Source organism: Marmota flaviventris, chromosome 9, assembly GCF_047511675.1.
Source record: "Marmota flaviventris isolate mMarFla1 chromosome 9, mMarFla1.hap1, whole genome shotgun sequence".
In the NCBI taxonomy this organism is placed as follows: Eukaryota; Metazoa; Chordata; class Mammalia; order Rodentia; family Sciuridae; genus Marmota; species Marmota flaviventris.
The window spans coordinates 75,377,217-75,404,198 of NC_092506.1; the positions used below are offsets into that span (position 1 = coordinate 75,377,217).

General features: G+C 35.7%; 1 protein-coding gene and 1 long non-coding RNA gene across 3 annotated transcripts in view; one reads left to right on the plus strand and one right to left on the minus strand.

Annotated features, from left to right (window-relative positions):
- Positions 1 to 24,698, minus strand: part of Ctsc (cathepsin C) — a 35,667-nt gene extending 10,969 nt beyond the window's left edge. Inside the window, exons 1-4 of one of the 2 annotated variants that reach the window (XM_027942490.2) lie at positions 24,433 to 24,675; positions 22,625 to 22,770; positions 7,572 to 7,738; positions 3,849 to 4,004 (exon numbers count right to left, since the gene is read on the minus strand). In XM_027942490.2, coding sequence (XP_027798291.1) covers positions 3,849 to 4,004; positions 7,572 to 7,738; positions 22,625 to 22,770; positions 24,433 to 24,604 — 641 coding nt within the window. In that variant the 5' untranslated portion in view covers positions 24,605 to 24,675. Of the gene's footprint in view, positions 1 to 3,848; positions 4,005 to 7,571; positions 7,739 to 13,838; positions 16,440 to 18,041; positions 18,127 to 22,624; positions 22,771 to 24,432 lie in introns of those variants that run through there. The other variant, XM_027942491.2, reaches the window with a different exon arrangement.
- A 56-nt stretch (positions 24,699 to 24,754) lies between these two features.
- On the plus strand, positions 24,755 to 26,375 carry LOC139706899 (uncharacterized). The gene is made up of 2 exons (XR_011708588.1): positions 24,755 to 24,933; positions 26,161 to 26,375. It is a non-coding gene; the product is annotated as an uncharacterized lncRNA (long non-coding RNA).
- The last annotated feature ends 607 nt before the right edge of the window (positions 26,376 to 26,982 follow it).

The window sequence follows — 26,982 nt, forward strand, 5'->3', positions numbered from 1 at the left end:
GTTCTTAAACATGAACTAGTAGGATATACTTATTTTTCTTAACTTTCTATGTCAGGGTGAAAATCAAATGACAATTATATACACACAGATTCTATATATGAAAATATATATATATATATATATATATATATATATATATATATATATATGAAAATGCTGTCTAAATTGAAAATGCTAATATTATGCTCATTATCCTTATTACTCAATGATTTAAAAGACTTAAGAATATTTAAATTCTCTCCGATTTTATGCAAGAGGTGTCAATCAAATGAAATGTTGTAATCAAAAGAATTACCACAACAGAAAAAAATCAAGATGACAAGAGTGGTCAACTTATAGTTACAAAGCAAAAGTTATTATACTTTCAATTCACTCTCACCTATGCCTGTCATCTTTGAGTGATAATGGTTTTAGTTGCTTATGTTACACTTTTTTATTTTTGAGATCCATTTCCTGAACTGCACCCTATATTGAAGAATTAAAAAGTTCAATCAATATATATAAACTAATTTTCTCAGATATGTAAAAATTAGTAAATAATATGAATAATAACAGAGAAATTTAAGTTTGGCAGTATCATGCAATTTCAAGGCATCTATCTTGGTTCTGTCACAGCTTTACCACTTAGTAGCTGTGACATTAGCAAAGAACTTAACTTCATAAAACTAGTTTATATCTGCTAAATGGCTATAATCTTACCTACCTCAAAGGGTTGTTAAGTAAAGTCAATGTAGTAGTAGTAGTAGTGTGATAATGGCTAACAGTACCTATCTCCAAGTCTGTAAGAAGCAGCTATGGTGATAAAAACTGTCATTGTCATTCATGTCATTAAGAGTCCTAAGTAAGATGTTGACACACTTAATTGAGTGTCTGGCACAGAACAAGTATTTAAATGTTAATTTTCATGTCCCACCATTCTATAAGGCAGGGTATTTGTCCATCAATATACTCATACATAGAAAAAAAAAAAACAAGAAGTGAAACTTACTGGGTGAAAATAAAAAGAGGGAAACGGGAGTTCAAGTGGATGCCAAAAAGAGAATTATACACATTTTAAGGACACTGTACACACCTAGCTCTTAAGGTTTTGAGTCCAGATTCTTCAGAAATCTGGTAAAAATTCTGGACTCAAAGAGATTCTCAAACAAATTTTATCTGGAATATCAGAAATTTTACAGACACCCTAAGCCTCAGATTAAGAATCTCTCTGATATGTGGATGTTGATCCATAATGGGGATGGGGAGGGAGCATGGGAGGAATGGAGGAACTTTGGATAAGGGAAAGGGGAGGGAGAGGAACGGAGGGGTCATGGGAGTAGGAAAGATGGTGAAATGAAATGGACATCATTACTAATTACATGTATGAAGACAAGAATGGTGTGACTCCATTTTGTGTACAACCAGAGAAATGAAAAATTGTGCTCTATATGTGTACTATGAATTGAAATGCATTCTGCTGTCATGTATAACAAATTAGAATAAATAAATAAATTTAAAACAAAAGAATCTTTGGGGCTGGGGTTGTGGCTCAATGACAGAGCACTTGCCTCACATATGTGAGGCACCACATAAAAATAAATAAAATAAAGATATGGTGCCCATGTATAACTAAAAAAAAAATAAATAAATAAAAAGAATCTTTGAGCAGGGCATGGTGGTTCATGACTATAATCCCAGCAGCTTGAGAGGCTGAGGTAAGAGGATCGAGATTTCAAAGACAGCCTCAGCAAGTTGCTTATCAAGGCCCTAAGCAACTTATCAAGACCAGGTCTCAAAATAAAATATAAAAAGGGCTGGAGATATGGCTAAGTGGTTAAGCACCCCTGGGTTCAATCCCTGGTACAAAAAAAAATTAAAAAGAATCTGAAAGTTTCTATTGTATTACTGCATTATTATAACAGAACTAAGTTTTATACAAAAAGTCTACTAAGAATCTGTCAGCCAGACTGTAATATCTGTTTCAGTATTTCCTATTCATTTGATTCCATCTCCTTATCTTAAACTTTCTGTGGAGATTGAGTAGTAAAAGCAGCCTTCCCTAAAGGTAGCCCTCCTCTGAAACAGAACTGGCTGGATGAACTAGAGAGCTTAACCAAGCAGAATAGTCCTTCAGAAGCACAACATATGACACATGGCAGAGCTGTTGTGTCTGAGGCTCAGAGGCCAGTCTCCCAGGCTCAACTGTTAAAACTCCCACTCTGAAGACTCCTTTGGATTTTTGTTATTAAATACATTTTAACTTCCTGCCTCACATAGACCCAACAGGACTCCGAATAGTGACTCTAAGAGGGGCATATGTATGATATGCTCCCTTTTCTCAAGTTTGATTGGCCAGAGCATCTTATGGACTGGAAATTCCCAGACCCAGAATACACTCTGAGAAACACCACAGAAGATTCTTTTGAGAAAGGGTCACAATTACAGGGAAACGTTATCAGCTGAATAAGACAAAACTCCATATAGTTTTCCAATTAGGAAATGCTATAGCATTAGGATTATCAATCTGCAGATGAAAAAAATTAGTTACGTATCTTAGTTAAGTGAGTAATTACTCAACTGTCTGTTGCAATAATGAAAATTTGAACCATGGATTTTAGATTTTAGGGAATTAAGCACTATATTCTCTGAGAAATGTAGAATATTTCAATATACTAAGGAAAATAACTTACCTACATAATTTATCAACTTTCATTAGATCCTTATTTGTTTCTAATTCCCTTTCCTTTAATCATGTTATCAATTTCTTCTGAAGAAGGTATGGGCATCACAGGAATATCCTTGGCCCCTTAACAAATGTTAAACCCTTTGCTAGCTATAGTTACAGTTTCTATAAAAACTGTTATACTGATTAGACAAATTTGAAGTATTATGACATAATTTTCCAAAGTAAGAAATACTCCAAGATGCTTGTAAACTAAAGAGAGAAAATGCCACCTTTGGCTGAAGAGAGTGGAAATATATTGATAAATAAGGAATTTTATTTGCTTGACCTTAAAGCCCTGAGAGTTTCAGATTTTTCCAAGTGGCATATTTGACCATTAATGTAAGCAATTTGCGGGGTATCAAAAGGAGAGTGGTAAAAATAGGTAAAATGAAAAGGGAGTTTTCAGGAATTGGGTATCATCAATTGAGATTGTTTGAAAGCAGATCAAGGCAGTAAGTATACTTATGATCATATTTAGATGACTTTGGATACCAGGGTAAATTTATTCATTTGATAGTGGGCAGAATACAGTTGTAAAAGAGTATATAGGAAGATGAAATTTGCTGCATTTCATAGAATGGGTAAAACTAGGGACAGGGAGCATAACAGAACAAACTCACAGACACAAAGAGATAGGAGGCAGGGCCAGGGATGGTGGCATATGCCTGTAATCCCAGACTTGGGAGGTTGAGGCAGGAGTATCAAAGTTCCAGGAAAGCCTCAGCAATTTAGCAAGGCCCTCAGCCACTGACAGAGACCCTGTCTCAAAACTAAAAAGGGCTGGGGATGTGGCTCAGAGGTTAAGTGTCCCTGGGTTTAATCCCCAGTACCAAACAGAGAGAGAGAGAGAGAGAGAGAGAGAGAGAGAGAGAGACAGAAAGAGAGAGAGAGAGAGAGAGAGAGAGAGGAGGCTGCAGGATAGTAATCCATTGAACAAAAGAGTAATGACAAAGCCCTAAGCCAGTGTAGAAAGGGAGTAATGGAAGTTAAGAGATACTAGAATATCTATAAATAGGAGAGGAAGAGGATCTAAAAAGATAACATAAGAAGATTACATTGGGATGATCAATAAAATAGTAAGCAACCAGGTGGGGCTAGCTGGAAGATGGCATTTGACAATGCCTACTTAGACATATGTTTTTACCTTGGGATTCTTTGACGATGGCTGCCACTTCTCCTAATCATATCTCTCAGGCTAAGAGTCTCATATTCCATGTATGTTGTTGCAGTCCAATACTTCTGAATAGTGTTGATAGCTTTCACAAAGTTGTGGTCATATTTGTAGAGCCTAGTAGAATACCTGCCAGCAAAAGTGAGATAGTCAGATATAGTCTTTGCTGATTTAAACTTTACTAAAATAGGTGCTCAACTAAAAGTTGAGAGTGGTATTGTCCTTTAGGAAGACAACTGGCAATAGCCTAGAACCATATTGTCTCTTCTCAAAGTTAAAATTAGCTAAAATGTATGTATAATAATATTCAATGAAACACTTTTATATTCATGATAGATTGCAAACAACCTAAATGAATATTCTAAATTAAGGAATTAAACAACTACTTCATTTACTATATGGTTTATTCAGTAAAAATATTTAGAAGATTATTAATGATATGAAGCGTTTGTACTACACCGATATTTAAAAGATAATCAGTTTATATAGAATTAATTTTGTAAATCTATAGTACATTTATTTATATTTATTTATCTTATTTATATTTATATATAGTACTTTTATTGTGTGTGTGGTGTGGTGTGGTGTGTGTGTGTGTGTGTGTGTGGTGTGCTGGGGATTGACCCAGGGCCTTGTGCATGTGAGGCAAGTACTTTACCAACTGAGGTATATCCCCAGCCCACAGTTATATTTTTTAATTGCTAACCATGTTTATTTATGAGTGGTGGTATGAGAATCTCACCTTTTCCCCATTCTCTACAGTTCCTACAATGCACCTTTATAAGAAAAAAAAAAACAAAGAAGACAGTGCAAACTGTATGCACTATCAATATAGTGTGCACATATTATAACTATACAATTCAAAAGAATTCTGTATGGATTTTTTTTATCCTTGTTATTTAAAATATGGTTCTTGAATCAACATCAGCAATAATATCTGAGTTTTTAAGAAAAGCCAAAATGTATGATATGTCAAGATCATTGTAATGTTTTGAGCAACTAATAAAAAAATTTAAAAAAATAAAAGAAAGAAAAGAAAAGCCAACTCTACTCAACCCAAACCACCTAAAACAAAATCAGCACTTTAACAATTTCCCTAGGTGATTCACGATAGCATTAAAATTTGAGAAGCACTGGTTTATCTTACGACAAATGCTTGGATGAGATGTAAAAAAAATTAACACATAAAAAGCATGTTACAAAGCATTAAAAAAGAGGTGATTATTTCTTTAGTCCAAACATTCATCAAACCTATGTGCCAGGAGCTAGGGATTACAGACTTCAACATTATTATCCCTATTTAAAAACATTCTGTGGTGTAAGTGTGATTCACTATCCAAGACTTCCATGAACAGTCAGTTATGCAAAGCAAGATATACCTGAGTAACATTTTAGCATACTGTGAAATTTTCTTTCTCTTTTAATTCATGTTTGTAGAGAAAGTATTTTCATCTCATCAAAAAAAAAATGAAGAGCACAGCAAATAATAAGAAAAATTTGTGATCACATTGATAATTTTTAATCAAAATTATTTTTCAGTTGTTGCAAAGTGTGAAATTAGAGGGATATCTTTATTAGATTATAAAACTGCTTGTGTCACATTTTGGAAAACACGCAAAAACAAAACCAAGTGATATAATAGTTTTAAGTGTTTCTTAAAGGGCCAGAGTCAATTTTAAATTGTGAAATACACATACACATTTGCATACTTCTTATTTTATATGAAAATCTAGAAAATGCACAATAAATTTACAGAAAGCAGATCAATGGTTACCTTGGGAGAGGCAAGAAAAAGAATTCTAAACATTGAGGGAAGGTAATAAGCAATGTTCATTATTTTGATTTTATAATTATTTTCCAAGTGCATACAAATATCAAAACTTATCATTTCTACACTTTAAATACATGTGGTTTGTTGAATATCAATTACAACTTAGTAAAGGTATTTTTAAAAACCAGGAGACATTTTAAACTATTGAACCATTTGGGAAATAGAGAATGCATGCATATAACCACGTTATTTTAAGATATTTAAAATTCTCTAAATTTCATGAACTGGTAAAAAATATATATATTTAAATCTTTAATTTTTGTAATATCTCTAGTACCCACAGACTACATCTATATTATCTATAGTATCTACAACCTATTTTAAATTTGGTGTGGAAGGTTTTTCCCCTGCAAGTGAAATATTTCTGAAAATTTTTCCATTGAGGAGTCACTTTTCCCTATCAATATCTCAGAAGCATACACAGCCCTACTTCCCTTGCCTACTCATAACATCTAATAAAACCTCTTCTGCAGATATACACATTACAGTAATGACAAGATGCCACCAGAGGTTCTAAGCACTATTACTTTTGATGTTTAAGATCCAAGGAGATTAAAAATAATGTATCTTACTATAGGTAACAGATCATTAAGAGCCGATAGAGACCTAGAAGATAATTTAGTCCCACATGCTCATTTCATGGGTGAGGCAACATAGATTCTGCTTAGAAGCTTCACTAAATAAAATAACGTTTGAAATATCTAATAACACACAATTGTACACAGTGGATCACAGATGGTAGAACAAAAAATGGACAGCTTAGTAAGAAATATGCTGTTAAAGGATCAAGCCAAACAAAGCTATTTAAAAAAAAAATCAACTTGCCAGGCACAATGGCACATGCCTGTAATCTCAGCAGCTATGGAGGCTGAGGCGATGGCAAGTTCAAAGACAGCCTCAGCAACTTAGTGAGACTCTGTATCAAATTAAAAAAAAAAAAAAAAAAAAAAAAAATCAGTTGGTTTACATCTTGGTCAAGGTTTCAGAAATGAGCAATTCATGCTTTAGAACTCATCTTCCTTTACCCCTCTCTGCTGTGGTGGTTGGTTGCCAGTGTTGTCTGGCTTTGGATGAGTTGTTCATTACACTTTTAGTGATTTTCTAACTGAATAAAACAGAAAAGGTAATGATAGCTGTTGATTTTCCACTTTCAAAACTAACGAAGTCTGAAATTTCTTGTTTGTGTGGATCATGGACACTTACAGTAGATTTAATTTAAGAAACACTTTAGCTTCATGTTTCAGACTGCATTTTGTCCCTTCAAAATCTATATGTTGAAATCCTAACCTCTAGTATCTCAGCTTGTGGATATTTGAAAACAGGGCCTTTAAAGAGATAATTAAGATAAAATGGGGTCATTATGATGGACCCTACTCCAGTATAACTGGTGTCCTTAAAGATGGAATTTAGGATAGATTCAAGGAGGGCCAGGTGAGGACACAGTGAGTTCATAGTTCTTTATATGAGCTTTTTAAAAAGTTGTGATTCTGCAATCTGTATTTGGGGTAAAAATGGGAGTTCATAACCCACTTGAACCTAATGTATGAAATATGATATATCAAGAACTTTGTAATGTTTTGAACAACCAATAAAAAAAATAACTAAAAAAAAATAAAAAGTTACTATTGGGGTGTTACTTTGGAATGTTTTAATTTTTTCTTCTTCTGTCAATTATAGTAATAAACATTTTCAAGTTTTATATGACATGGCTTATTTCTAGTCCAAACACATTCTATATAATCAAAATAAAAGTTTCTAAGAATGGATATACATATACCATACATGTGATAAATAAAATTAAACATACATAAACAAAATTAAACAGGTTTAAAAGTGAAACACAAGTTTCACTTGTAGCAACTCACTTTTCCTGGGATCTTTCAAGGGGTGTCATGTTCACATTCACTTTCTGAGGAGTACTTCCCACCTTCTTTCCGATGAAACAAGCCCAGTTCCGGCCCAGCACATCATGGACCCACCCAGGCATCGTCTCGTGGCAGTAACTGATTGCTCTGCTGCCCTTGGCTTCATACTGTAATTAAATAAGGGAAAGGCCAAATGAAATCTGTGTTCAACTCTCAAGTCGATTTCCCTAGACCTCAGTCATGGTTGAGATGCCCCCACATTTCCCTTTGCCAACCCAAACAAGTTCACCCTGAGGTTACATTCTAAGAATTATTTTAGAAAACAAATAGAAAATTTGCATGTGTAGTATATGTTGACTACCAAACAAAATGAACATGACAAAATACTTCTAGAAATGAAAGGCAAGGAGAGAAGCCGGTTTAGAGTATCTGCCATATTCAAAACATTTTTACAAAAGTTACTTTATTTAACCCTTGGAATATGCCTATGAGAATGTAAACAACACTCAGCTTTATTAAGAACAGAGTGGCTGTTCAGCTAGCTCGGAGTAACTCCAACCAAGGCAATGATCTATCCAACTCTTCTTTTCCACTCAGAAAAGACTTTCATTAGATAACTATAAGAACAAATGAAAGGCTGGGAATGTAGCTCAGTAGTAGAGCAAACTTCTAGCATGCATGAAGGCTTGGGTGTGAACCCAGCACTGCAAAAAACAAAACAAGTGACAAAAATTTTCTATAAAACTATGAGGATATGTTGATTATGAAAGAGCTCAGTTTCGGCTAACTTGATTACTAACTTCTCCCTACTTTATTTCACTGATAGGACCTTTTGTCATATTTCACTGTTAACACTGATAAATAACTATACAGCGATAGAGCCAGGATTTGAACTCAGATGTTTGGCCCCAGAGCCTCATCACCTTCATGTAGTAACATATCCCCACTGGGGAGTAGCAAATAAGCAGAATGAGAGCACAGCATATGGAAGGCACAAAGGAAAAATGTCACACCATATTTCTACAAAGAGCAACTGGGACATAAGCAATTCATGCTCTGACTCAATTTAATGGAACTCTTTGTTGAACTTTGTGCAAGATTTTACTAGGCCTTAGTTCTATCATCTCTACAAGAAAAGTAGGGAAAAAAATACCCTCAAAGGCATAGATATAGCAATTCCACGATCAAGTGCAGGTTTGTAAACATTTTCAAGAAAGGCCAGATAGCAAATACTTCAGGCTCTGCATAGTGTCACATCTATACAACTCTGCCATTGTAGAGCAAAGACTAAACATGAACAAACTGGCACAGATTCAGTAGAGTCAGTTATGTCTCAATAAAACATTTATTTACAAAAATAGACAGTAGGTTGGTTTTAGCTATAGAGGCTATACTTTCTGCTGATCTAATCTAATGGAGGCTACTTTACTTGTTTGCAGAGGTTGGCAAACTTCTTATTTTAAGGGCGAAAAAGAAATCATATTTCAGACTTGCAGATTAAAGGCCTTTAGCTACTCAATTAGGCCACAACAATATAAAAGGTACATAGGGAATACATAAATGAATGAGCAAGACCAAGTGCTAATAATACTTTTTACTGGAACAGGTCTGTAGATTGGCATCCTCTGGTTTAGAGGAAAGTGAACAGAGACAGTGAGCTGTAGTTTGTGGCAGCCACGTTACTCAGCTGGAATGGTGAGTTTGGAGTATTAGATACATTTTCACTATGACTATTTTCAGCTTATATAGTATTTCAGGATGTTACTCAAGTAGAGACACATCATATTGAACCTAGGGCCTCAAACATGTGAGGCAAGTACTCTAATATTGAACCACACTCTCCAGTCCTAAAGTTATATTTCCATAGCTCAAAAATAACCTAATATTGTCGGGTTCATGCAATGTACCCTGTACCTTCTAGGGTTTGATGGTGTGTTTCTCTTTAGCAATGATTCCTGATCATATTCTTGTTTCTTCTACTGGATGTTAGAAATACAGGAGAGGAAAGGCTAAGCCACTGCTCCCTCCCACCTCTGTTGAGAAAGAAATCTGACAATGTTTTAAGAATTCTTGAGATTTTCCTTATAGAAACCATCCCCCCTTCCCTTTCTTTCGCTCACACACACATACAATACTATACACAGGAAGCCACTCATTGCAGTACAACATAAATGTTAACAGAAACAAGATTTTAAAAAAATCACAAAAAAAGTTTGAAAATATAAAATAAGTACACAGTATCAACTCAAAGAAATATTACATATCATTTTAAGTAATTCATGAGTGCTATAGGAAGGAGGTAAACAAACAGGCTGGAGAGACCTGTCTGTTGCTATATACTGGAAAAGCATCATGCTTATATATTGCTAATGGCTGCTTTGGGGTTATGATTATATTTTCTTATGCTTTATATTTATAAATTATATTTATATTATGCTTTTGGGTTAAAGGTTCTTGGAAAAAATGAAACCTATAAAGGTGGTTGAACTAGAATTTATAACCAAAGATTACTCTACTCAGACAGTATTCCCAGTACAATGCTTTATTTCTTTGTACACTTGTGTCTTCTCACAAAAAGCTAGAGAGACAATTACTAAAGACACTGAGGGGAGAAACCCAAAAACTATGCAGCAAAAGCTTATACCCCAAAGAGACTTCTTCCTATATTCTTTGAGGCTCACAAAAATCTCTTGGAATAACAAGCATTATCCCTTTAATGAAGAAAAGATAGACATGCAAATATACAAAATGAGAGGATTCAAATATGTTTCCCAGGTCATGAAGATCATTGCTTTTCAGTATATCCTGTTCTTAAAAAAAGTTTCAGAAGATTAAATAGACTCAAGTCAGGTTCAAATGTTTGCCTAATGCCCTGTAAAGGCTGCCTAAACTTTCTAGCAGCCCAGGCTTGGATCACTTCAATAGAATCTAGTTCTGCCACTTGCTGGGCAAGTGATCCTAAACCAGACTTGTCCTGTCTGAACTTTCAGTTTCCTCATCTATAAGATCAGGGCTGATAATAACAGACTCCATCTCATAGGTGGTATTTTTAACTCATTTAATTTTCACAACAGCCTATGAGGTTGTACTTTCCACACAGAAACAGGCACTGTGATAACAGGATTTTTCATGTATTCCATACCTAGCAAACTGTCTAGAACTTGGAAGAAATTAATTCTTGAATGAATGAATAAGCAAAGTGAGTAATAGAAGAGAAAGAACAAATGCCCTTCCCATTTCAATACTAACACAAGAAACTGAAATCAGATAAGAAGTTATAATTAGGTGTTGTGATGCCAACATATCATAAGAGACCCAAATTATAACTCATAACAAGACTTCAGAATTGCCAGTTTTCCTCTCCTGATCTGTTCCAAAATTTCCCTTTGAGCTTCCTGACCATACATCCTTACATCTGTGGTTTTGCTCAAAATCAACAAAATCAGGTTCTAGTTCTTAATCTAGACCCATGCTTTATTTATAAAGAATAATTCTTTAAAATACTACAACTTTGTTTGTTGTTATAACTAAAATCCTGAAATGTACTAAAAATGGTATCCATTTGTATGTCACTTCTGTTACATTAAATTGATGGAATTATTTTATCTTTAAAATTAATTTTATATTATTCTATAGTTTTCACAATCTGAAGTAATTTTTTTAGAAGGTGAAGTTATTCTATAAAAGGTAGGGAAGATTTGCAGTAACAGGCCATGACAGGCCTGTTCAGGGCAATATAACTTACTACAAAAGAGACATTTCACAGTTCTGAAGCCTTGAACTGGAAGCACTGTTCACTGTACCTGTTACTTTCTTGATCTGAATGCTCCCAAGATATTCGTCATTTTCCTGCTACTGTGAAATCTGATGTGGTTTTTGATATGATCATGAATTTGTAAGTTGAAGTTTTAGCCACACTATCCAGCTGTAAATGCAGCCAATTTTTTTTTTCCAAAGAGTTTTCATTTATATAAACATCAGTCTCTAAAGAATGCTTTGGACAGATGAGACAATTCAAGTTTCCATTCATTTATGCCAATTTCTACTACAACAAATAGATAATTTCCTAAAATGTGATGAAGCTCCCTAGCACTTAAGATTAGAAAATAACTATGATTCATTAACTATTCATTTGCTTCTTCAAAATTACCAGTAAGCTGTCAAACATTCTTGAAATCTCATTTTATAAATTTCCCAATTATTTTTATGAACTATCCAATTAGACCTACATGGTATTGGGACACCCCACCACCACCACCACACACACAAATAAGTAACTTATTCTAGATCTCTTTCTCCACTGTTTTTGACACACAGGAGGGTAAAAAACAAATCACTTAAACCTCATTCCACTACTTTCCTGACGAAAGTGATAGTTAGCAAATATTCAAACATTTGTTTTATGAAACACACTGGCTAGGGGGCAGGGGCAATTTAGTAAAAAAGACTTTGCCCTTTAAATTCTAGTTCTGTCACTTACTTATGTATCCTTGAACAAGCTAAAACTAGTGAGCCTCAATCTCTTCATTTGAAACGGGGATGATATCAGCAACTGATACTAACTCACTGGATTGTTATGAAGGGTAAAGATATTAAAATTTGAAGAGTTTACAAACCAGTGACTCTCCTAAAAACTCTTCAAAAGCCATGACACTTTCATATTTTTAAAAAGGTGGTGTCAAAAAAACTTGAATGGAGTTGCCTTAAGTACTGGCTACTCGGGTAGCAGGATCCCCTGAGGCCAATCTGGGCAAAATTGGTGAGACTCTATCTCAAGTAAAATACAAGTGCTTATATACTATTGGTGGGGATATAAAATGACACAACTACTTTGGGAACTCACTTGACGTGATTTAATAAGGTTTAAAAATGTCTTTTGTTCTTTTTTTAAATCCCTTATTTAAAAGATTTTAAAATACATTAGAAAACTGTGTTCAAACACTGAAAATTTAGTCATGGAAACTATTTATTGGTAGTAGATTCTAACATTGATTTGGAAATTAAAATCATAAAGAAGCATATTTTACATTGCTTTCAAATGGTATCATCATGAAATTTTTTTAGTAGGGTAATTTTGTGACATTAACAAATAAAATATTTAATATAATCATTAAATATTTAATATTTCCTATTATTTAAAAAACATTGGTTAATATTTCATGTGTACAATTTTTAAATATATTGATAAATACTGTGGAACTCATAAAAGTTTGGACCATACATGTAATCCATCACAGTGATTTACTACTTCAAAAAAGAACACCTTTAATGAAGTACAATGATTTAATGATAAAAGATATGGAAATACAAAATCTGAGTAATATTGGAAAACAAAAAAAAAGTCTACTCAATCTTTTACCCTTTGTTTACTGCAGATATCTACCTAAGTATAAATTAACCAGTCTAATTGGCTACCAGGTCTTTAGAACAAGCAAAAGCTGCTAGACAGCAACAAGAAAAAAAGTGAATTTTACCAAGTTGTTTTTTTTGCCAAACCCCTCCCAGAGCACCATCTTTCCTCAGAAAGAAGCCAACTTCCCTAAGTCAGTTCCGAGAACTAGTTTTGCCTACTAATAAGACTGAACTGTTTATTTAAAAAGTTGAATTTTAATGAATTACAAAACTGCCAGGAAATCCTTATAGTAGCTGCAACCAAATAATATCCAGCATTTTACCAAAAGAAATCGATAGTTGGCTTTATATGTGAGAATGAAGATCTTAAGTTTGATTATTCCTAGTGCGAAGATACTCCATTTAAGCCAAAATACTTATTTCAGAATTAGTTAAAACAGTCACTTACCCCTCAGCAAAGTAGCCAAAATCCCTGGGTTTATCCCTCATTTACTTGCTCACAAACTTCTAACTTGTGAAGTTGGAAGAAATCTTGAGTTCATCTAATGTATTTCCTAGGTCTTGCTCCTCACCATAGTTAACAGAGGTGACAAGAACCTGCAGTCTTCCAGGCTAATTCAAATTGTCATTTCTATAGGCTTCAGGGAACCACTGCAGCCAGCAAACTCACTTTCTCTTGACAACTGAGTTTTCCCTAGTTCTGAAAGTTAGAACTTTTACTGTTTTTTACTTGGAGATGTATAGTGCCCTCTTATGCCTCAGGAATATTAAATCATAAATAAACAGAATAAAATTTAAAAGTCTAATCTCTTTTCCACTAACTCATTCAACAAATATGTCCTGAGGTTCCACCCGAGTCTCTAAGGACATAAAGGTAACACTTTCAGAAACATCAATAAAAATAACACCAGGATGTATTGCTCAATTTTTTTTCTAAATTTATTGAAGGCCTATTATTTTCACATATTGCACTATACATGGAGAATAAAATGGTTAGTAATACAGAGTTGATCCTTGCATAATGGACTTTAAGACCAGAAGACAAAGCAGACAATTATGACAGAGAAAGCTAAGCATTATTACATTGTAACACATATCTACAAATTTGTTGTCACTAATTCTTCTTTTTCATAATCATCCATTTATAAGCTAAATTACTCAGAAATAAACAGAAACCTTTAATAATTTTTTAAAATTTCACATTAAATACATTCTACTATATATAGTTTACTTTGACAATATGTACATCAAATTGAAAATATACAACTTTTAGATCTTTGGAGGTAGGCAACCTGAAAATGTTTTTTAGAGCAGAGTACTAAAAAAGTTATAGCACCATTCCCAAATATGTTCTAGGATTCAAGAGAACTGACTCTTTGTAAGCTGGTATTACTTGTAAAAAGTCTGCAAAAAGAAAAAGGAAATGTGGTTTATTTTCAAGAATCTATGAAGTTCTGTGTGCATTAGGTGCTGAAAATATTGAAGGTTAAATACAGACTTTCAGCCCAGAAGAAGATGAAGACATTCTATCAAAATATTCTGCTATAATAGGTATGAGATGAGAGAAATCTGCAAAGTACAATGGGGACCAAGGTAACAGAGCTTCTCCTGTTAATGGAGATAGCTGGGGAGGTGGCATCAGGTCCTCAGTGATAAAGCACTGATCAGGTACAAAGGCAGGATAGAAAAGAACGTCTGATAGATACAGTTGGCTATACTGTTATAGCAGACCAGTTCCTCTCCAACAGTATAAAATTGTCATCATTACTGAAAAACTACTATCTAGGGAGATTTTTATCTATCTAAGACAAAATGTAGGGGAAAAGTCTTTCTAGATACTACGGATTCGGTGTAGCCCCACATTTTAGGTGTAGCCCCACATTTTAGATCAAATGGGCTCTAAACCAAATGAGGAGGAAATGAGTATACTGTTTAGCAGGAAACAGCTAAAAGTTAACAATCAGTATGAACAATAGTGTAATTAAGAGAAGTCTATTTGGCAAGGGATTTTATTTGTATTTAATTTGAAATTTAAAAGCTCTCTTTTCAACTTTTGAAGGTACAAAAGAAAAATAAGGTTAAGATTTTGTCCCTAAGTCTAGCTTGGGCGAGAAAGCTAGCAGCTCATGGGAAGCAATGCTAAATCTCAAAGGGAATTGCTCTTAAAGACTCCAACAAAAGCCAATGCAGCTATTCTACTCCATTCAACTAACATTCATGATGCTTACATGCTGGAATCCATCAGAAAATCTACCCAAATGTGACTCTAAGTATTATTTACTCTTTTGTGAAATGGTTTTTCTTTTAATTTTTAGTTCTAGGGGTATCCTTAGGCTTGAAAGATTAGCTCTAGCATTTTACAGTTGGAAGCTGTGTGAGCTTAAGTACTATATGACTACTTTTTCCTATCTGTAAAACAAAATTAGTACTATCTATATATTTTTTTTTAAAAATATACTATGTCAAGTTCTTAGTACAAAGCAGGCATCTAATCAAAAAGGGTCGGGTAGGGAGTAAGTGTGAAAAGGCAAAAAAAAGCTATTAACTAAACACATTTTCTTAGTTCTGGCCAGAGATACTTACTGCAGTTCTACATACAGTCTACAGGACATTCTTCAATACCATGGCTTGTCTGAGACAATCTCTTTTTCTCCTCCTTTAAATATGTCCTCCAAAAAACTACCTTCCCTTCAATAACTTATATCTATGCATCTTTTTTGTTGGGGGGGGCAGCGGGGGGTGGGGTACTGAGGATTTAATTCAGGGAAAATTGACAACTGAGCCACATCTCCAGCCCTACTTTGTATTTCATTTAGAGACAGGGTCTCACTGAGTTGCTTAGTGCCTTGCCATTGCTGAGGCTGGCTTTAAACTCCCAATCCTCCTGCTTCAGCCTCCTGAGCCACTGGGACTACAGGCATGGTCCATCACAACCAGCTACATCTGTGCATCTTAAGAGATCCTGAAACCTTATTTTCTCCCTACAATAGATTCTGCGTTCCTCAGGTTAAATAGAGGACGAGAAGGCACTCAGCAGAGGCAACGGAACTGTGAATAAAATCTGTGCTGTCAATGAAACAAAACACAAATTTCAAATCCTGACCAGTTTGGGGAAAAAAAAAAAAATCATTTCAACAGAAGAGTATTCAAACAGGAAAAAAAAAAATTAACATGTTCCATATTGTTTTATTAAAAAACTGAACAGTGAAGCCACCTGAGACTTCCATCTCTTCCAGACCTTTCTTTTCCTGTGTAGGTTCTGGTTGTTCACATTCCATTATGATGATTACTGCTTTCCCAGGAAATGTTCAGGAGGGCAGCTGCCTTGGAGGTAGGTCACCAGGACTCCTCTGCATTTTACATGCAATAAAGACTCCAGAAGGGGCTGTAGCTGCACAGGCCTCTGCTAGCTGCCAGAAGTAGGTCCACTGCTGCATGCTGCTCTGCCTTTTAGACCCAAAGTCTGTTCTTGGCTGTGGTTTTAAAAGAGCCCCACACAGAGGCTCTATTTAATAACTATAAAACAATAAAAACTAGGGTTACAAGCCAACAGGAATCACACTGTCTCTTAATAATACTTAATTACATTAATTTCTGTTAAGTTAAATAAAACAAAACTAATAGAGATCCTTGTTATTTTTTAATGCTTTTTAAGACATTTAAAGCTGCCATTCTCAAGCTCAGTGCATAAGCAAAATCTATTACGCATGCAGCCAACATGCTTATGAAGCACATGTATCTGAAAGTAACTGCCACTTCAAAAACAACATAATTTTGAAGTATACCTAAGAAACAGGCTAAGTTCTGATAACTTAGACACACAACACATATCTCTTAGAAATGCTAAATGTAGGCTTAGTGCTGCTTAGATCCATGTCTAGGTCCTAGGATCTTTATCCCATATTCAGAACAAAATGCGAAGGTTCATCTTTTCTACTGGCAGATGTGTCTCCCTAACTAAGAGTGAAGAGGTTTAAGACAGCATTTCATAAACTATATTCTGAGCGTACCTTGTTTTCATTTTTTTTTGGGGGGGCAGTAAACCTATTTGGGAAAAGTTTCCTATTTTATTTTCCTCCTCAACTATCACTTAGATATATATTAAAATTCTGAGAAGTTCTCAAATAAAGAAAACTAATAGTTCTAATCTAACTCAGGTGCCAGAAAAAAATTAAGAAACAGCTTATTAGTTTCGGCTCTCTGCTCACTTTGATCTGTCAATAACCACTGCCTGAAACAAGCTTTAAAACCTGACAAGATGAAATGACATAATTGAGGAGCAATCCCTACCTAGTAGATGTGTGTGCCACAGATGGTCCATTATAAAGTGAAAACAGTAATATGAGATGAAGCTATGAAACTTTCAATACTTATCCCCAGTTCCCTCTTTTTTTCCTATCTCACTCTTAGTACTTAAGAGCCAAGGAAAAGGGGAAAGAGTATTACTTTTAAACACAAGGAAGGGTAAGTCCCTATCAACTTTAACCATCAATCAAATTCTAATCAAAATTTTAGACATCTAAATTTATGGCACTAGTGTGGGCAATGATTTAAATCTCTGCTCTGCAAATGGGAGAACTGAAAGAGTGAAAAAGTTCTTCTTCTCCTCCTCTTCCTAGTCAATATTGTTAATTTCTTAGTACAAGCCAGTTTTTAAAAGATGAGTGATATCTCACAGGAATGTCAATTTCTCTGAATCACCTTCTACACTCATGTGGCCTCACTTGGTTCTCCCTTGAGGGAGTCTTTCAAGAAAAGAATAAGCAACCTGAGGCAGCAGCATAGCTACTTTTAAAATGTGAAGTGAACTTTAGCCAACCTTTTCTTTAACAGGATCTCTATCTTTTTAAATTCCTATCTACTTAAGTTACAAGTATCATTCTGGAATTTGAGGTGTGCAAACAGAACACATGAGAATGAAAAATAACACATAAGAAAGTGCAGGCAAGTTTGAAGTATAAGATAAGCAGGCTCAAGCAAGAAATCCATAAGAAAACCATAATCTCTCCAGACTGACTCTCTCTGATGAATAAATAGACATTTATTTGCATAAGCCACAAGGGAAGAGGGGAAGCTGGCTTTTAATAACAAAGTTAAAAATATTTCAGTAGAGCTCACCCAGTTTGTTCCTCAGATGTGGCAAATCATATATCCCCACAGTTCCCAGATGCATGAACAATTGACTGATTAAATCAGTCACATCCTATAAAGAGTTTACAGTGGCAAACTGAGTCATGTTGAAATTAAAGCATCATCAAGAAAGTTAACATAAAATAGGCATGCATTAAGTGCTAAATTTCTGACACTTTCCCTCAATTGAAACATTCTTCATAGTAAACCCAAAGTGTTAAAAAATAAATAAAATCCTGAGCTTGATATACTGAATCTATATTTTTAAAAGTACACCTACCTTAAAAATAACTCTTCTGAGATCATTGTAACTTAAAAATGAACCCAGAGAGCAGTCTGAAAAAAAATGGTCCACAATTCCCTAGTCTTTTATTGTGGAAACATGATTGACAAGATCACCAGCGCACAAAGTGGGCACTTAATAAAATCATTCAACATTCTTGTTTTGAAAGCCATTTGCTCTGGAAACAACTATGGCAGTGTTTTGGTTTTTGTTTTAGCTTATGCTTCTATTAAGATTGGAAGGTCCCCAACAAGAGCTCAATTAGAAATCAGTAAAATTAGTTTGACTATTACCAAATAACAATTTTAGTCATTATGAATCTCATTTCCCTCCTGTGAATTTTCTTTGAATTTAGAGTAGCTTAATCTTCAAAATAAAATCTGAGTTCCTTCTCTACAGCTCTGTTTTCCAGTTTCTTTTTCTGCCTCAGAGAAAGTGCAATGAGAAATAGTAAAAGGTTAGAAAGCCTATTCAACTTGAGGGCATTCTTCGACACTCAGTTTGTTTCCCATGACTTTCTTCCTCTGGGCAATTTGGTAGAGAGTTTGGATGTTGTACACAGCAACTTTATATATGCTGGTCAAAAAAAAAAAAATATATGAAGTATATAAAAGCTTAAAACAAAGGAAAAAGTCATTTATCCACCTATCACATAAAGTCAGGCAAAATTAGGCATTTTTATATTCTGCTTGTTTTTTTTTTGTTGTTGTTGTTGCACTGTGATATTATATTGGAGCTTGGCTATATGTAATATGCAGATATTTTAAATAGGTTCAAATCTACCAGAGAACAACAAGTACAACCAAATGGCTAAAGCTATTAAAATCTGATAGTCTTAAAAACTGACCTGCAGAGTACTGTCATCTGTTTAGGCAAGCAGTGTTTTAAAAAAATGCCTCTAAGAATTTTCCATTTTGACACAGACCCAATTAATCCCTATTGTTTCAGTGCTTAGGAAAATGCCTAGATAGATCCTAAATTTAGAATTTGTAACCCCCATAAAATGTTCAGATAATGGAATGCCTGGAAATAAAAAGATGGTTTAAAAATATATACCTAGTATTTCCTGTCCAACTTGAACTGTGCAAAACTGTTCAACATCAAGATTTATTTCCTTCTGAGCTTGCATCTATCTTGAAGTCATGTGCAAAGAAAAAAAGATAGATCATCCCAAATCCATCAAATTTTCACGCAATTAAAATCAAGTAAGAAAGATTTAGGAATCTCATACCATGAAAAATGCTCATCTTCCAGATGAGATTTGAATACAGAAAACTTGAATAAAGCAAGTTCCTAGAAATAAGGGTGGCATCTAATCACTTCCCCGCTAGAATGCAGAGAATGGGGAGGAAAATGTGTCTACTACTATGCTTCAGGATACCTAAGGGAGCAGATGATGCAGCAGGAGCCTAACAGAATGCCCTGTATGTGTCACTTACTCCTCAAAATCTGCCAGAAATGACACTTAAAAGCAATCGGAGGAAAGCACACCTAAAGAAGGCAAAGGGACATAGTCTGGTATGAGCAGAGAGATCTGGAAATCCACTTGATTTGTAGAATAATAATGTATAGAGTAACATGGCAGGTGTACATGGTAAAAATTTGTCAGATATATCCAATGTCTTGGGTTGAAAAGATGCTATAGTTTACATAAGACACTTAAAATCAAATAGCAAATACAATTTAACTTTTGATGATTCCTCATTTTAAAAAATTAGTTTTAGCTGGGGGTATAGCTCAGTAGTAGTATATTTGCCTGGCATGTACACATCCCTGTGTTCAAGCCCTAGTACCACAAAAAATAAATTAATTTCAAGAGATATTTTATAAGCCTGTAGGAAAGATCCAACTTACATATTAAATAGGCTTGTTTTTCTTGAATTACACATCCCTCCCACTCTGGTTTGCCAGCACATTGTAGGAAATACCCTGAGGCTTGGTAAAATCCAGCAAGGTTTACATTAACAAATCTCACGAAAAGTGCTTGATTTTCCTATTATCTGAAGTAACTTGATCTTGTAATTTCTTAAATTTTTTAACTGTTTCCCATCATACTTGCAGTTGTATTTACTAAAATAACATGGGGTTGTATTATTTTGCAAAAATATGTTTGCCTAGAACTACTTGATTAGGTTAAGATAGGTTTTAAAAACAACAATCTTATGTATAGTCTACTCTGCTAATTGAAATTATGATTGTTGTCACAAGGCCCAACAACTGACTGGTTAGAGTAGTTGATTTTTCTGCAGGAAAATAAAACATAGCCCTGATAATGATTCTGTCAAATGGGCACTTTAAACTCTATACAGCAAAATCAGCTGGATAGGGGAGCTCCCCTTCTGTTGTTACTTCTAAGGAGAGAATAGGCTTTTGTTGAACACCATCCTAAAGCATATGTTCAGGCAAGGTTCCACTGTAGCTGTCTAATCATTGACTAATTATCTGCCCATACATTGACTCTTTCCCACTTATGGTTGAGAATACTTTAACTGTATTTAGCTTTAAAAACTGGTTCTCTTTTGACCTAATGAGGCTCTGGCAAAACACCACATCTGCTTACACTGATTCAAAAAGTGTTCCAATTCCTCATTCAGCCATCAGGTAGTCAGTCCCTCTGTTTCTGATGAAAAAATATTGAGGGAAATTGCCCTTGTCTATTTCTGATTATTATGTTTTTGGTAATTAAATGGTGATTTTAGAAATTTCCCCACCAGCTTCTCCAATTCTACAGGACTGAAGAATGAGAAGTTTTCTAAGCCAAATGGGTAAACTCTTTACTCATCTATATCCTACTTCCCACCTCACACTGAATAATTTACTCAACTTAGTTTTTAATCAGGTCCCACTTTATCCATTTTGTAATTAATTAATTAATTAATTAATTTTGTGCACCAATTCTGTAGGTACTTTGATCTGGAGGCAAAGAACCTTTGAAGAAATGTGACAGAGTAAGAGGTCTAAAAAGCCCTAGGCTCATCAATACGCAGACCAAGAAATAAATTCAGACTGAATACATCTACCATAATATGGCAGCATTTTAAAAATTCACATAGTTATGGGTTTAAAAAAAAATACATAGCACTTAGGGATGATATTAAAAATATCATCAAGCATGGGCTTCAATTAATCCAACAGACTGCTGGCCAACAATAGCTGACAGGCACAGCCCGATTCCCACCACTAAGTATCAGATCAGCCAATCCATTTGGGAAGAAACAACTTTTTCTTCTCTATCTCCTTTTCATTTTATTTATTTTTCATACTAAAGAGGGGCCCTTATTTAACAATTTTTGGAAGTTATTTTTTAAAAGAAATAAGCATGGTTTAGATAGAACACTATATCTTAGTAGTAAGTCACAACTCCTAGGAGAAATCACAACAAATTTAAAGGTTAGGCCTCTGCTACTGTTTCGTCTTTTGTCATTTGTACCAAACTCATTCCCCACTTTCCCACAGGTTCCTATAAAGGGTCAACATTTGCCAAGTGCTCCAAAGGCTGTATACTTATCCCAAGAAAAATCTGTATTTAGACTCCATGTATAATGAGAAACAGCTAGTTTCAGCTAGCTTCAATTTACTTGAACCATTTAATACTCAGCTTACAGGAAAAGTTCCAACTTTTTCAGAACAACATATGGAATGGACCATAAATCTGTACTAAATTATTTTAACCCAAAGTGTGCCTGCAACTGGAAACAGTGTGTTTGAATGAGCAATAACTGTTCTTCTCTAGTGAGAGAAGAGAAAAACCAACCTGGACTGGATGGTCTACCTTTTACTTTCATCAGCCTAATGAGCAGAGTAACTCCTATGCTGTTTCTTTGTCTTAGTATAAAAAAAAAAAAAAAAAAAAAATTCATATTAACACATACTACATTATATTAATTCGATATGTCATTTAGGTCAATTTCTCAGAGTCAATAAGCAATGATAAGAAAAACAGCCTAAACACCAAGAAGATGAAATTTATAATAGCCTTATGTTTCCTACCAATTCAGTATAAAGCCAAGTGACAAGGCAACACTAAGAAATAAAGGTTTAGCAATAAAGAAAGTAAGCTGAGAATCATGTCCTACTGACCAAAATGCAAATGAAAATACTTTATACACATTCAATATAGATCAAGTATTGTTTAATCCTACTGAAGCCACAAGTTTAAAGTTGCAAAATTATGCTAACTTCTCTTGGAAAATGTGTATCAATACTGGTTATCCTGTTAACCTAAAACTAAAATTCCAGGGTATCCTAATCAGAAGAGGTTTTATATCTCAAAGCAGTAGAAACTAACCTTAAAGAAGGCAAACCACTTGTAGTCATTCAGCACAATCTCGAAGCCTTGGTTGTAAATGATGGTGAAATGTCCAGAATTGCCAAAGTCATCATATGCTGTATCCAATTTCTTAAGGTGCACCACTACTTTTTTTTCTGGTGGTCCTAGAGAAAAGAAAATGTACAACAAAGGAAAGTTATTTGAACTTCACAGGATTAAAAATATCTCTACTATTTAATTAAGCTGCTTTCCTTTCATGGAAAAGCATCCCTAAATTCAATCCCCCATCCAAAAATCAAGGCAAAGAAAAATATAATAAAAGGTACAAGGAGATAAAAAGACCAACCATCAAATAATGAAAAAGGATAATGTGTTAAGCCCAAGAAAAAACAGAAAATGGTCTATTCAAAGAAGAAATGGGGTATCTTTTTTACTCAGTGGCTCTAGAAATGAGAACCTCAGAACCTGAATCCTTTTAAATTAGGAGTGTCTTTAATTACTGGATTAAAGTCAAAGGTAGGTTTACTGTGAGGCTGCCTGAAAAGAGTTCAGTTGTGTCCATCTGGACATTCCCACACTTCTGGGAGTCTTCAGATTAATACTCTGAGTGGGAGATTGCATGTGACAGGGAAGTGTAAATCCTGATCTCCCTTCTGCCATCATCCCCAAGCTCAATTTATAAAAAGAAACAATGGTACACAGTGTCCAAGATTAGGAAAAGCCATATAGTCATCTGGAGTTAAACACTTCTTTTCTTTTTTTTTTTAAAAAAAAAAAAGAGAGAGAGAGAGAAGAGAGAGAGAGAATTTTTTAATATTCATTTTTCAGTTTTCGGTGGACACAACATATTTATTTTTATGTGGTGCTGAGGATGGAACCCAGCGCCCAGCACATGCCAGGCGAGCACATTACTGCTTGAGCCACATCCCCAGCCTTAAATATTTCTTTTTAAAGAAATATTACTTGACAGTATCAGATTACTTGACAGACTTCCTTCTGCTAATGGGGAAATTACAGCTGAGAGCTCCACTCACTCTGCAAGTCACAGGGAGCAAGACTTTCAGCAGACCAGCAGCCCGTTGTCTGGGGGTTTTGTTTTTCCTCTCTTCTCTACTGGCTTCTTTTTTAAGGTAAGCCAAGTAACTGAAGCATATGTAATACCCCAGTGTATTCACACACTGGATATTTATTGTTCCAACTGCCAGGCACTGTACTTGGCTCAGGGCATTTCCAAATAATTATCAGGGAAAGCATTAAAGAAGAAATGAGCTTCTCTATACCTCCTTGAAGTACATGAAACAAAGAATGGTGCTAGAAATACTGAAGGACAAGAAGCATTACCACATGCCAAATCGAAATGGCTGGACATAAGAGTCCTTTCCCATAACCTCACAGAAAAAAAAAAAAAAAAAATCTTTTCATATCCTCAAGAGTCCTTGAGCTCATATATATTTTTTTTTTCACCAATAGGATTTTGAAAAAACTGGCAGATTAGAAGGGGGAAACAAAAGACTGCAGTTGTGAACTCTATTCTAAACCAAAGCAACCAGATAAATACAAATATTAAGAGGAAGAAAAAGTTCTGGGGGGGGGAGGGGGAGAGTTGAGGTCCTGAGGAGTGTGCAGTTAGAAGTTCTCAGCAGTTCAAATTTAACTTCGCAGCGGTGGCCAAGAGAGTTACCCCAAAGGACCCGGAGTCCAGCCAGGATGTTCCAGCCACTCAGGAGCGCTGGCCGCCGTGTGGCCTTTGGGCGAAGAAAGGGGCGACTGCGAGGAGTCCCGGGTCGGCGTGGCAAAGCGAGCGTCTGAGGGCGCCGGCGGCTTACCCATAACCGAGCAGTTGATGTCCCGCTGAGAACCGACTGGGCCCACCTGGAAGACCCAGGTGCCCAGCAGATCAGGGTAGGTGCAGTTAGCAGGTGTGTCGCAGCGCACGGTCCAGACACCGCAGAGGAGCAGCAGGAGGCCGGCGAGCAACGAGTGGGGCCAGGGACCCATGCTGGAGGGGCCCGGACAAGAGGCAAAGAAGAGAAGAGCCCAAGCGTGGCGGACTTGGAATCAGGCGACCCGGGTGGCTCGCGCTTTAAAATAACCAGAAGCCCGGAAACCGCGGGCCGGCGGGGGGCGGGGTTACGGCACGGTGGGGGATGGGCGCGGGACACCCGGGTGGGCGGGGCCACCTTTCTCAGGTGGGTTTCGCCGAAGGCGCAGGTCCTCACCTGGCTGCGGCCTGACGCCAAACCAGAAAAACAAATGCTGACGGACGTTTCAATTTTTTGCACAATCGGTGACTTAAATAGGACCTACTCTGGGCGGAGAGACAGAAGGTGAGAAGGCGGCCCAGAGAGAAGAGCTGGGAGGAGTGGAGTTCTCTTTTGCTTACTTTCCCTCTCTTAATCTGAGGTCTAGTTGCCTGTTTATCAGCTATAAACTTTTTTCCGCTCCGAAAAACTTCAGCACTCTGTTTGAAAACTCCTCTTTCTTCCTTTTTCCAGTTCTCACTTCTTTTAATATTCTCTTGATTTTCTTTGGTCTCCTGTTGATGATATTTGTCTATTTGCCTAAGGGAGAATTCAACTATAGTGCAAATTTGAGCGTTAAGTACCTCCCCACCCCCACCCCTCCGCCCAGCCCCCAGTTTAACTGGATTTAGTTACACAAGGGGATCAGAGATTACATTGCTCAAGTTCTACTACTTTACACATGAAAAGCTGGAGGGCCAGAAAAAGGAAGTAGTTTGCCCAGGATGAGGAAGGAAGCTGATGTCCTGCCCAATTCTGGACTCTGGTGTGCCAATCTGATGGTCATTTGTTAGGTAGCCCTATTTTCAGGTGCCTCCTTGTTCTCCCCTGTGTGAGAGCTTCTCTGACTTTCTTGGCTGCTATGTGTAATTGGGCTCCTTTCCTCCACTGAGCCTCGGAGGTATCAGACCCTGTGGACACTCTGATGAACCAGACATACTTGAGTGTCCCTGCCCTCTCAGTTGCATGCATTCTTGTACCCATATAGCCACTTTTCCATCAGATTATAAACCTTCCAAGGTAGCAAGTCCAAATCATTCATTTATATCTCCCTGCAATCTTGTTTAAAACCACCAGGGATGTGTTCTTGAATGTTAAATGTTATCTTTATTTGTAAGCCTGAAACCCAAAAAGTAGTTGCCCTTGAAAGCTCATAGATGAAATTGCTTTTTAATACCCAAACTACAAGGGCCAGTGTGTGGCCAACCTTTTATGAGGTAGCCAGAAGAAATATAAAAAGTAGAAAAGAAACATGCAAGGACAGGAAAACTAAACTTTAAAAGCCTTGGGCTATAAAGTTCCTCATACTTTCACTCCCCGAGTCAGTTCTCTTTTCCTAGCCTATCACTTATGTTTTCTGGAAAATCTACAAGTCTTCATTGACAATCTTAAAGTTACTGGAAATTCACTCACTCTTTAAAATTGTCCTGTGCCCTATTAATTAGTCCACTATTACATGTATTTTTAGAACAGAGAAAGGAAGATATGCAAGCTATAATAATGGGTCCTGTCCCACCATTATCTATTGATCAGGTAATGGAGAAGACCTCAACTTAAGGAACTTGAGAATAGCCAGACCACCATAAACTGTCTTGTGATCACCACCAGACTGATGGCATTCCCTCATACCTTCCCATGGCCGTCCCTCACCAAATTTCCTTTAAAAAAGGAGACCAAGAACCCCCAAAGTCTCTCTTGCTGGTGAAAAATGTATTCCTTGCTTTCCTAAATAAATTTCTGTGACTCAATAGCTGAAGTGTGCTGGAATCTTTTTTGTCATGTATGTCAAGGACCCTGTCGTCCTGAATTGAGATCCCCTCTCTGAGACCTTCTTGGACCACCTTCAGTAACATGTATTTCTAGATTTTATAGACCTTTTAAGGATTAAAAACTGACATCTAATTACACTAACACTATTTAAAAATACACTAACAGAGTAACATTTCCTTCCTAAATCTCTGGGAAAGTGTGTCATTGTTAAACATTAAATTTTTTGCTAGATCATCAATATTTTAGAGCTGAGCCGTCAAGTTGGAAATTTTTTTGATACACGTAATTAGAATATTATACTTAATTGTGAAGAAAGTTTAAAACAGCTTTTATGCAATGAAGAACAAATAGAAAGGGATCTTGGAGACCTCTCAATGTAAGAGTCATTTAAAAACTGAGCAATGGAGAATTGAGACACTTGCTGAATGGCATATTGCCACTTAATGAAATTCAGGAAAAAAACTTGAATTAGGTATCTTCAAGTTACATTCCCATGAATTCAGTGTATGTTAAATTATATGAAATAAAATGTTTTTATATGCAAAACTGATTTGCTGCTAGGTTAATGTAATTGTAAGTAGGTTT